The following is a 12,319-nucleotide window of genomic DNA, read 5'->3' on the forward strand; positions in this document are numbered from 1 at the left end:
AGTGGCCTATGGATGAGTTTCCTTCTAGACATCTGCCCAAAGACAGACCAGGCTATACGTGTTTGGTCCTCGCAGCCACTAAAGCATGAAAAGCAACACTCTCAAGCCCATTGACTTCACCGAGTTCCTCTTTTCAAGCACCATTCACAGTTTTGGTGTGCTTCTCAGGATGAGTGAACAGCTGAAATGTGACATACAGACGCTTGCTTGGAGACATGTTTGAAGAGAAAAGGTAATCAGATCTAACGATGATTAGCAAGACACATGATGGAAAAGCAAGATGACAGCACTTAATCCTAACTGACAAGTGGTAAAAAAGCACCAAATGGGACTTTGTGCAGTGGGTATGGTGCCATAAAGAAAGAGGTGCTCAGGGCAGACATTCTGAATTCAGTGACATCAGAAATATTCACCTTACAGCCACTTCCACCTTGACACACGACAGTATTCAGAAGCTTGACGTGCACAGGTCTGCACAGGACAACCACTAAAGGGGCTGTATTGCTCATCAGCAATTGCCCAAACACATACAAGGGGATGAGCACAACGTACCTTCTGTCAACTCCCAAGCAGATAAATCTACAGACAGAGAGCACACACCCCTGAACTGCAAAAAAGCATTCTTACCGCTTCCAGCTCCTTTTGGGTTTCATCCTCCATTCTCCTAATGTCTTCCATGGTCAGGTCAATCCACTTGTCAATCCAACAGAACAGCTGGCGATGGAAGTTGGTAAATATCCTTTTTTCTTGCTTTAAGAAGATAAACAAGCATTAGATAACAGGCCTCATTTTGCCAAAGCCTGCTGAAGTGACTGCAGCTGCTCCATGGGAAAGGCTCTAATCCTCAGGAGTAGCTCCCTCCCACTGCCCAGGCTCAGGCTCCTCCAGCGCTGGACCCACAGACCCACTTGCCCACCAATGCCCAGCAAGGCAGCGCTCACCTTCTGAATGAAGTTTTCCACTTTGTTCTGCAGTCCCCACCATTTAAATTTGATAGTCACCAGCTTATAAGCACACATTTTTGGACACTCTTCATCAGCTGCCAGCTCCTTCTGCTCAGGGATAATGGGAAGGAACCTTCAATTTTTTAAAGTTTTTACTTCAGTCAAATTAAATATAATTATTAGAATTTTTAAGTATTACAGTAGAATTCTGAACCATATTATTAATTCATAGTATATTTAAAAAATTATCATACTATAATTATAAATGAGGTAGAAAGAGCATTACAACAACAGGAGGTGGAATACAAGCCTCCCCTCATCGTCACCTTTAAACACACAATGTGCTCATTCTTCCATGAGACTCAGCTAATGCTCAGGCCCAGGACAAACCCATCAGCCAGACCAAAGGTCTACCTGCCTCAGCATTCAACAGCAGCGAACGGCCAAAACCCATGTGAAAATATCAAACCCAAGGAAGACAATCTTGGTAATTCATGTACAAACTCTACCAACCTCCATCTTTTTAGAAGCTGTGAAACTCTGTGCAGCAGAACTACTTTCTGTCCTTGGACACACAGAAGGAAGAACTAAGGCCGTGTAGGTAAGTGTAGATTGCAAAATCAGGGCACTGTCGAGGGTGGAGGGGACATTCCCTGACCCCTGGCGGAGGAGCCTGTTCCAGTGTTTGACCATCCCCACAGCAAAAACAGTGTTTTCTGGTGTTCAGGTGGAATTTCACATTATTTCTGTGTCTATACAAAGGTGGCGCATCTTCTGCCTACTGCTTGCACAACCACATTTTAGGACAGGGAGTTTGAGAGCTTGCTGGTGCGACACCTCCTCCTTTAAGATCTGATGCTTATCTTGCTGCTTTGCAAAAAGTAGTGGTATCTAAATTGTGACATCTAAATAACGAACTAGAAGAAAATTCACACCTCTCAGTAAGCCCTTCACACTGTATTTTGACAGAAACATTCATGCTGTATTTAGAACTTGTTTGGGAAATCAAAGACTGAACGTGTTTACAAGAAAATTTAAGAAAGAGGGGCACCATTTGAAATGCGTTCAAACCCCCTCAGCACTTCAGTGTAATTCATCACAGCACACACTAAACACAAGTAAAATTATGCTACTGTCAATGACATTTCACTTACAGTAAAGAAAAAAGTGACAACTTATATTCTAATTGGTAACTAGGGGCCTGTTCCTGACAGGCTGTATCCATTCTGTGTATCCGCTGCAGCAAACGGCAGCTTGCTTCTCAGTTTCTATGAGGTTATATGGTGTAACAGAGCAAGTGTACTTGGCTTTAGCAGAGACATTGAACAAGCAGCAGACAGGACCTTTGCTTACTAACACATTTGGAATTTTCACTCAATACAAAGAAGAAAAGTATTCAATTTCTGCTCTCTCTTCTAAGACTAACTTTGCTGGTGCTACAGTTCTCTAAGGAACTGTGAGCTTCTTTTTTTCTGCTGATAGACTTTGTAACGTCAGCTCTTAGTACCTTCCAGTTTGGCCCCAAAGGTCCTCTCTTCGTTTTAACTGACTGGAATAACGCAGGGTCTTCATCAGCTTTGTAGTCCTGTAACATAAAAAAAACCCCACAAGAGTCAGAAAAAACCCCAACCCCACTCTATTAGGGTTCTGTTCAAGACTAACAGATTTTTGCAAACACTGTAACCCCCCCCCCCCCCCCATGTTATCTACAAGTAAAATGTGTAAGTGAAAACAAAAAAATCCAAACAAAATAGATGAGTCGTGGTAAAGTTTCCTATGCTAGAGCCCACATACAGAAGCATTGAAGCAAGACCTGTCAGGACTCAGTTAAACCAAATCCTGTTACAGATATTAAACACCCCCATCACTACCCCCATCTAAATGAACGTCCGGATGGACAAGAGAGCATTGTAGGAACTCTTCTCAATGCACAAACCCTACCAGCATGTGAGGAAGACGACTGGACTAGAGCCAAAGTACAAATAAACAACAGTTCTTTGCAGAGTTTAAGGAAAATATCAGTGCAGTGAGAGCTTAACTCCTGACAGCAGCAAGTCCTTCTTAGGAAGAAAAACAGGCAGCTGTTGGAACAAATATTACAGCTAAAAAACCCTGAAGCCCTCTTGAAAGCCAGACAGGCAAAACATGATTATGCAGCAGCATAACAATATAGAGGAGCTAAAAGCCATTTCAAAGAAATACACAAATATCATTTCATAGGCAGTTTCTGCTCAAAATCTCAATATAATATGCATGAATGCAACAAACTGTCCTAAAGAATTATTGAGAGACTGTGAACCACACACGATAAAGTAACGATCACAACAAACCCAGGGCCTGGGTGCTTCTTTACAATTCTCATTCTCATTTATGAGACCTGCTACAAGTAATAACAGCACTCCTGATAGCTCATAGTTCACTCTACCAAGCAGCATGAAGCTTGAAAGCATATACACAGGACAGAATGACTGTAAGATTTTTAGAACCTAACATTAAAATGATGCAAGTCTGATGCTTTATCTGCAAATTCCTGAGAAAAGCTTCTTGAACACTGAGTGGTGCAAGACTCAGGACGTGGGGACACAGCTTCTGGCTTTTCAACTCAGCAACATGTGAGGTTTTAAACAGGAGAACACCCAAACTGTCAGTCAGCAGAAAACACTGTGTCCAAAACAGGAGAGACCCACCTCCAGAAAGCAGCTCTTCCACACAAGAATCTTTTAAGACTCTTTTGCAGACTACAAAAGAGGAGCATTTCCTATATTCCAACGATGGAACAAGGGATAGTACTTACTGCACAGCACATAGAAATCCTGTCTCTTAGGGCATTAAGTAACTTCGCTGATTTGTATAAAACTGTATTTTTAGAACATTGTTTCAAGTAACATAATGGAGACCCGCCACAACCCAGAAAAAGCCATTTCATTTCTTCATTGTACAAAAATAGCTATAAACCTGATTTCAACGTCTTCGTTTTCACCACGCTCTACTTTCTTACAAATTGTTTCCAAAAACGTAGCCTCTCCTGATGTTAACTCAGTGTTCACTTCTGCTTACTCTTGAAAAAGTTACTCTCCTGGGAAGTGATTTTTATATACAAATCACACAAAATTACAGAGATTGGATGCTGGAGATGATTAAGAGAGGGCAGGGTTAAATTTATATCTGAAGAAAGCCACAGATGTCAGCCAATTTCTTTCTATACATACTTCAATGAGCACAAGTCAGCATATGCATGCCATTACTATCTTAAAGAAATTTACTATCTTTATATTTACGCTGATTGTAGTTCTGAAACTACACTAACTGCTGCACTACAATGGGTTGGACAAGGTTCATTCTCTGAACAAAAACATAAATCTGGAATATATGAAAACTTTTATCAAAATTGATGGGTCTTATAAATGTAGTTCCATTCTTTCAGCCATACTGTTATCCAAGACAGTGCATCTGAGCTGCTTTTCCAGGCAAAACTACGACTGAGAAAAAAAATGTACAAACAAAACTTACCTTTAGCAACACTGACTATCCTTTTCCCTAAAAAAAAAAAATAAATGAGGGCACCAAGAAACCTATCAGCCACTTAAAATAACTGCCAAACCACAAGCACAGTTACAAGCAAAACGTGCCTGAATTCAGAAACTACCCGACAGAGTGAACCAGTGACTGCTCCACTATCACTGAACAAAGACACTGTATGTCTGGACAAACAGAAGACATGGAAAACAGTTGATGCTTTCATAGGGGACAGTTACTTTCCAAAACCAGTTGCCTTCTCTGAAGGCATAAAGCGAGACTGCAGATCCAGGACATAGCTGGACTTCCAAAAACAAAATTCCTCACGTTCCATTACCTAAACTCTACAATGACACTAGCTTAAATGGAGACTCTCTCTCATGGAGTCACAAGCACTGAGAGAAAACAAAGGCCAGAAACTGCAAATCCTCATAAGAGACTTCAAGAGTGGGTCCCAGAGAATTGTCTAATCCCCAAGTGTCCAGGAAAGGGGCAGAGCAGTGGGGTGGGAAGGGAACCAGTCCTACAGGTCACTCAGAGTTACTAATGGCTGCACAGGAGTTTGGGTACAAAGTCAGTCTTTGTTTAATGAAGTCAAACATTCTAGCAAAACTGAGTTTCTGGGAGATGAAATGGAAATGAAGGTTTGAATCACATGGTCAAAGCGAGTCCCAAGTATTCCTACACAACGATGGGCTCTACCGTGAGCTTGGATTTCGAAGTGTCTGCTCAAAATACTTGCTACAAGTAAAATGGTTTTGGAAGTTACCAAAAAAGAAAGAGAATGTAGAAACATCAGAAGACATGTAAGGGCCTGGATTAAGCCACTCTGCATTCACAGATGTGATACCCTAAGTCAAATATACAATAGGAAATAATTAAAAAAAAAAAAAGGAATTTCACTGCTAGAGGATAATGGCCTGAAAATCATTCCAAGGATTTCCACACATGAAATGTCTAATAAACAGAACAGGCCAGGTATAATCACAAGCTCTGGAAGTTCTTTAAGTACAGATTGATCTTTCAGAGATACGCATCTCCCAGCTCTTAATACATACTCCCATGAGTATCTGCTACTGGCCACTAACAGGATACTGGGTTAGATGAATCTTTGTCCAGAGCCAAAAATATAACTTCTTTTAGAACAGCACCATCTGTCAGTCTTCAGTACAAAGGAGATGTGGAAGGTGGGCCAAGGAACAGTGCAGGAGGGTGCAGCACGGGCAGTGCTGTTCACTAACAGTACCTCAAGCACAACAAATACTTGGGTTCAAAGCACAGCAATAAGCATGACCCTTTGTTTACACGTACTGTGATCAAGCAAGCTCGGACAGGGGACAGCACTGGAGCCGTCTGCCACAATTCCAGGCATGGAATAGTGAATGCACATTTATTTACCTGCCAGTTCAGCTCTAAGGTCATAAGGAATGTCCGAAAGAACAAGGGGCAGCAAAACGATGCACTGCATTAAAATAGGCAAGACATTTAATTTGGTTCACAGGGAGGATCTCCATACGAGGTATTGTCACACATGTAAATCCACAGACCATCTGGTAAACATTGGCTAAGCCACAGTGCAGGTTATACACCTACACTAGTAATTCAAGTAGAAATTTAGGAAGCACAAACCTTTCCCTTCACACACCCTAGCCTTTCCTGTGCTTCCCTGCAAAGGAGTCCTCTCTCCACAGCACAGAATATCCAAGTATTTATTTTCAGAAAATAACAATTAAATAGTGTAAAGAATGTCTCCTTGCACAAAACCAAGACAATCAAATTTACTGTGCAAACACAAATTGCTAGTGTCGATATTGGTGCAACCGTTCTCCTACCACCCCAAAATTAATGATTACTTACAGAACAGTCCAGCTGTTACAACTAAACAGCCCAGACAACAACCCCAGTAGACAGAGATGCGTAGAAAGCAACAGCAGTAAAACCAAGGAAGTAAGGCAGCCACAGAAGTACAGTGAGGTTGCCCTCTAAAGCTGCGTGAACCAGCATCTAAAATCAACATATTTGACCTTCTTAGATTAACCATACACACTAGAGAACACCTGAACATGCCTCGGCCACATGCACTGGCAGCCCAGACCCGCCCCATGTTCTGGGCTGCAAACCCAGAGTCTGAGCAGCAGCTCAGGGAGGGGATCCTGTCCCTCTACTGTGCTCCGGGGAGACCCCCGCTGCAGCCCTGATCCAGCTCTGGGGCAACAGCACAAGGAGCTGCTGCAGCGAGTCCAGAGGAGGCCACTCTCTGGTCAAATTCACGAGACAGAACTGTAAATGCATTTACCAAGTGTGGAACTTTGGAATGAATGACTCTATCCAAGATGATTTTCATTCATCTGCTGGCTAAAATCACTACCGTTTCAGTTTACTCACAATCAGCAAAAAGCATGGATGGGATTAGCTACATCCCTATCCCAATAGCAGAGCATTTACTTACTCCTGGCTCTACTTGAGTTCTATCTGCAATGTCGATGTGGACAACTTCAACCGTCTTCCATGTGTTTGGATCTAAATTGTGCACCTGCAAGAAGGGAAAAAGGGATGTTTTCTGTACCATCACTTTACACAATGGTGTACCTGAAGCAGTATGGATGCGTGCCATGGATTCTTTTCCAGACTTCATAAAGGCAGTGTTCTCAAAACCTTTCCTTTCTTCCCCTGCCTTTCTAAAAAGGAACACTGACGCAGCTTCAATACCTAACTCTACAGAAGCGTATACAGATAAATGCCAACAGCCTTGTGAAACAAACAACTTACCAGCCTAAGTAGCACTACCACGCCTCTGGTAAAAGAACATGAAATTAAAAAGAACTTACTGAAAATCTACTTAAGCATTTGAGTGACCTCAATATAAAAAAATAAAACCCTTCTCTTGTTGCACCTCTTTAGGTGAGACCTAAAAAAGATTTAACTAAGGCTGTTCTTGTTTTACATTAACCACTGCTAAGGCTTTGACTTTATGCAGTAGTTACCCACCATTACCAGGTATACAGTACATTACCTGAATGACTCTATGTTGAAAACATTACTCATGCTTGGTATCCAAATCCCAACTCACGTTTTCTGATGTCCCCAGATCTGGTTTATGCCAGGTCTCAATTTTTATGAAGAAGTCGTCTTTCATGTATTCATTCTGTAACAATTACAATTAAAAAACGTAAGTGTGGTTACATCTCTCTGCTTAAAGTGTAGATCAATGGTATTTACATATAAGCCACTACTAAGCCTTGACTAGCAACACGTTCTGTTTAAATAATAGAATAATTTCCAAATTATTAAGACAGTTAAAAAAACTAAAATACATTTCCATGAAATTTTGAATGACACAAGGGCAGAGGAAACAGCCAACAAACCTTCCATGTTACTGTACTACACAATCATGATCGTGAAGGCCCAACTACCACTAAGTTGTGTTTCTGAAGACTAGCACAAGCCACTTCTCATGTCAGAAGAAAGCATACACCAGTGTGCACCTGTACCACGATGAGTCAAGCTTAACAGTTCACAAACTCATCTGTTGCACCCACCTAGTGACAATCTAAATTGAGTTTGCAAGTGAGCAGATAAAGCAATCTAACACGAAACTTACAAGCTTCCTTGAACACAGCACTGAAATACATACACAGGGAAATAAAGTCTCAATGATCTCCTTTCCAGGTATCTTAAAACCCCAAAAAACCCAAACCCCAGATATGACAACCCATTTAGATTCTCAATCGACCTGTTCTAACTGAGGCTGGATTTCACTTTGCCGAAATGGGATTTCGGAGACTAATTTTATTTCATTGCTCTTCCTGCATTCAAGAGTGTAGAAACCTCTGAACTGGCCATTTTTTTCCCCCTTGTTTAGTATTATGTCTTACAGAACAGACATTATGCAGCTGCAATGGCACGTAAAGGCATAAAGGAAGATGTAAAAAACGAAAGCCTTTCTCTGACAAATTACAGTTTTCTCTAATTATAGCCATGTGCAGACAAATAAAGTAACAAGAAGCTCTATGCCAGAGACCCTGGCAATGCATCCAGGAAAGGTTAGAGCTTGCTTGCTAGACTCGGAGTCAACTGTAGCAGGAGTAACAGAGAAAATACATTCCACAAAGAACCCCCATAGGACTAACAGTAATTCGGATACTCACTGTCACAACTGGCCATTGGAAACACACGCAATGAAAATGAAAAGGAAACAAAGTATTATTAGATGCAATTCTTTCTGAAAAGTCTCACATATAATGATTGCTTCACAGTACAAGAATCATCCCAAATCAGTCTAGCAGCAGAGTCGGCAGAGTTCAGCAGACTTTGACTTGCTCGCCTTAACCTTTAAAGTTCATTGTAAGGTACTTCAAACTATTCAACAGGAACAGAAAAGAAATGGAGCCTTCTCCTAGAACTTACGCAATCAAAAGAATTAAAATAAAGCAGTTGCCTTATTCTAACAGGCTACGAGGAATTAAACTCTTCTGAAACAGGCTCTGCTCTAGCCCATAAGAGAATCACCTCTTTAGTCTTATCCCAGGGACACAGGATGCAAAGGCTCTGCAGGGAGCAGCAAACTGGTCCCCCGAGGCTGCTCTCCAGAAGCAGCTCTCCTCTTCAGAGAAGATCTCACAAACACAACATTAACATTTTAAACGTATTTTCCACTTGATGGTACCCCCTTTTCTCTTCAACCCTTTAAGACCATCCCTCGACTGAACACTGATAGCAAAACACACAATGGGAGACCTACTTGTTCTACAGTAGGGATATGCGTTCCAAGCCTTCTCGTGGAAAACCAGGGAGCCTTCTGGAGCAATCATCCTCACAAAGCCAGGAACTTTACTGTGAAAAACAACGTTTCAGAAATGTTGGCCAGCTGAAATTCCTCATTGATTTCTTCCACTCTAGTAACAAAGGCAGATTTTATCTAACCACTGTCAAGGTTATGATGGACAAGTTACCCACAGTTAAATATGCAGGAACCCCAACAACGTTACTGAGCTTGCTTTCCTCTCCAGGAACAGCAGATAACTGCTGGGGGAGAGCTCTGCTCCAGCAGAACTGCAAGCTCAGCAGTGACCAAGCCTGTAACCCAGCTGCCCCACAGCCTGGAGGGAAGGGCTCAGGGACTTCAGCTGTGCCTGAGGAGGAAAACTGCAGCTCACCCCAGGCAGCAGAATCACCATCTCTGGTAGCTGCCCTCTAGTCCACAGAGCACCACAGGAGCAAAAAAACTGGATGCTTGGGGAAAACAGTACCAAAAGCTGGTACAGATCAGACATTTCACATGGTTCTCCATTACTCTACCCCACACACTTCAAACCCACTGTATCTCACATGTCACTCACCAGAGCATTCATGCTCAATTCAGCACATTACACAGAGGTAGGAAAGCGCAAGTCCCCACCCCAGAGCAGGGAACACCAGGAGGCTGCCCTGGCTTTTAGCATTCCCTGCTCAACACCAGGTGACCACAACATGTACCAAAGTTGTCCTCACCTCTTTAAATGATAGATTTTGTGCGTATATTGCCCCTTCTCGCCATCCTTCTCATAAGGCTCATTTTTCAAGACTTGAATTCCTTCACCACCTCCCGTTTCATTTTTGCTTGCTTCTGCCACAGAATAAAGTTGCCCAACTTGATACTGAAAAGTTAAAAGAAGTAAAATTTCGATATTAAAGTTAACCAAAACTTCTAATGCATTAAAAAAATAGGTATTTCCTGTGAAAATTTAGTAGAATAAGATTATCATTAAAGTAAAATATACCATATAAAAATATTTAGTAAAATATGACAATCTGCTGACAAAATGTGAACTACAGATACAGCACCAGGTCTGTGATCAGCCATTTCACATCAATGTCATGCTATGGTGGAGCATAACAAACACTTTATTCTTCATTTTTCATAGCCTAAAAGCAAAGCGTATATGCTGTTCTTAATTGTATAAAAGAAATGTAACTTTCAGTTTACAGATGGTGAAATAACTGATTTCCAGCTCCGAGCCTCCCAAATTCATACTTTTAACCGAATAGATTGGCCCTCGCAGGACCCATAAAGTGTGAACTGCAGAAGGCACGAGCACCCTGCTTTCCCTCAGAAGCACGTTCAGACATCCCATCGTGACTTCCATTTAAGTGTACCTCAGTGCCATTTAAACTGTTGGATTGAGATCTTGGAAGACGATTCCTACTTTTGCCTTTAGGAAAAGGACTGGAGTCACTCAATACCTTGACTGGCAGGAAAATTCTGCTGCACAACTTTTCCTTCCTTGCTTGTAAGCATGGAGTGGCTCAGAAACAACTAAAGGTTCGTTGTGTGCAGGCCTTTGCCTCCTTTGGAATTCACTGATCTACAAGAGGTTAACTCTGCTTGACTGGTGGCTTACACGTGGTGTAACTTTCCTGTGGCAGGCTGGTGGGTCACAGCACAGGGAAAACTGGGATCCAGACCAGTTAGATTTAAATGAGACACTAACACTGTCCCCCCCATCACCCCAGAGCAAAAGCAAGCAGGATGAGGACGTACCTCTTGCACTGAGCAAGGTAAAACCACTCGGCTGAAAGAAGAAAAGAACAGATTCAACAAAAGTAACAACCAGGCTTCATCAGCAGGTAACATATAAACTGTAAGGAAGACACTCAAGAAGAGAGGGTCAGAATGAGTTCATTCAAGTTTTCTTTCTCGAAATGCTAGGAGCCAGGAAGGCTGCATGGATACAATGCAACAAACCCAAGCAAAATCCAAGACAAAGGTGTTACAAAAGGAAAAAAGTGGTTAAGAACATTAGAAGCTGCAGAGAAGGGCCACAAAATCTAGAATCTGCTTCCAGATCTACCATAACTTTGTACTGGGCTGAATGTGTTCAAACTCTGAGGCATGAGCTTCTGTCACAGTTACACCACGAGCGGTCCCATCCATGCAATAGAACAGGACAAACCCTCAGAGCCTACTAATGAATTTGGGCAATTACAGCAGTCACGAACCACCTAAGAAGGAACCACAGCTCGCACCCTTTCAGGTGGCAGGAGCAAGTGCATTTGAGGTGAGCAGCTCGGTTGTAACACAACTTGCTGTGCAGGCAGCAGCGGCCCCGGGGATGCAGAGCTGGTTTTCACAGAACCCTGCACCGACAGAGCCTCTCAGCTTCACCTTTCCTAACAAACAGACAAAGATGATGTAAATCATAATTGTGGCAAAACAACATCACAGAACAACTGCATTGTTCTAGGGCCGAGAGTGACGTTACCTCCTTGACGGACAACCTGATGGCCATTAAAACTCAATCATCCCGAAAGCGCGAATATAACCTGAGCCTGTCCATGATGAGAACTTACTGGGCATACACAGCCCACTGTCAGCTCGCAGGAAACGCAAGACAGACACAGATACACACACAGACAGACACACAGACAGACACACAGCTTCTCCTACAAGGACTGGCGTGACCTCTTGCTCCAAGACAAGTGGGACACATGGTCCCATACATGGCGCTGTGGACACAGCACCAGTACCTCAGCCCTGCCCAACTACACCAGCTCTCTGAAGATCAAGAAAATCCGTGAAGTATCCTTGGAAGTCTGTTTGGAACCTAACATACATCTGCTACTACCTACTGTTCCGAACCTACGCATCACCTTTACTGCCACAGCAGAGGCCGCAAGTTACCCGACTCTGAGGTGGTTTAAAGCCAAAGGAGCAAGAGGGGGGAACACACCACCTGGTGGTTTGCTGACAGAAGACCTTACAGGAAAGGTCCACGGAGCTCCTGGCACCACCAGGAGAGGAAGCGGCAGAGCAACGAAGGGCACAGGCACCACTCCACCAGTGCCGCTCCAGTCCCTTCCTAAGCACAACGGGGTCCTGA

At 42.7% G+C, this 12,319-nt stretch overlaps 1 protein-coding gene across 1 annotated transcript in view; it reads right to left on the minus strand.

Moving 5' to 3' along the window:
- The window catches only part of PITPNB (phosphatidylinositol transfer protein, beta), a gene marked incomplete at its 5' end in the record, with an annotated part of 14,957 nt that extends 3,946 nt beyond the window's left edge, over window positions 1–11,011 (minus strand). Inside the window, 9 exons of the mRNA XM_010014105.1 lie at window positions 628–750; window positions 942–1,052; window positions 2,452–2,529; window positions 6,910–6,993; window positions 7,531–7,605; window positions 8,609–8,616; window positions 9,202–9,293; window positions 9,951–10,096; window positions 10,981–11,011. Coding sequence (XP_010012407.1) covers window positions 628–750; window positions 942–1,052; window positions 2,452–2,529; window positions 6,910–6,993; window positions 7,531–7,605; window positions 8,609–8,616; window positions 9,202–9,293; window positions 9,951–10,096; window positions 10,981–11,011 — 748 coding nt within the window. The remainder of the gene's footprint in view (window positions 1–627; window positions 751–941; window positions 1,053–2,451; window positions 2,530–6,909; window positions 6,994–7,530; window positions 7,606–8,608; window positions 8,617–9,201; window positions 9,294–9,950; window positions 10,097–10,980) is intronic.
- Between the last annotated feature and the right edge of the window lie 1,308 nt (window positions 11,012–12,319).

The sequence above is a fragment of the Nestor notabilis genome, unplaced genomic scaffold (genome assembly GCF_000696875.1).
Source record: "Nestor notabilis isolate BGI_N333 unplaced genomic scaffold, ASM69687v1 scaffold32414, whole genome shotgun sequence".
In the NCBI taxonomy this organism is placed as follows: Eukaryota; Metazoa; Chordata; class Aves; order Psittaciformes; family Psittacidae; genus Nestor; species Nestor notabilis.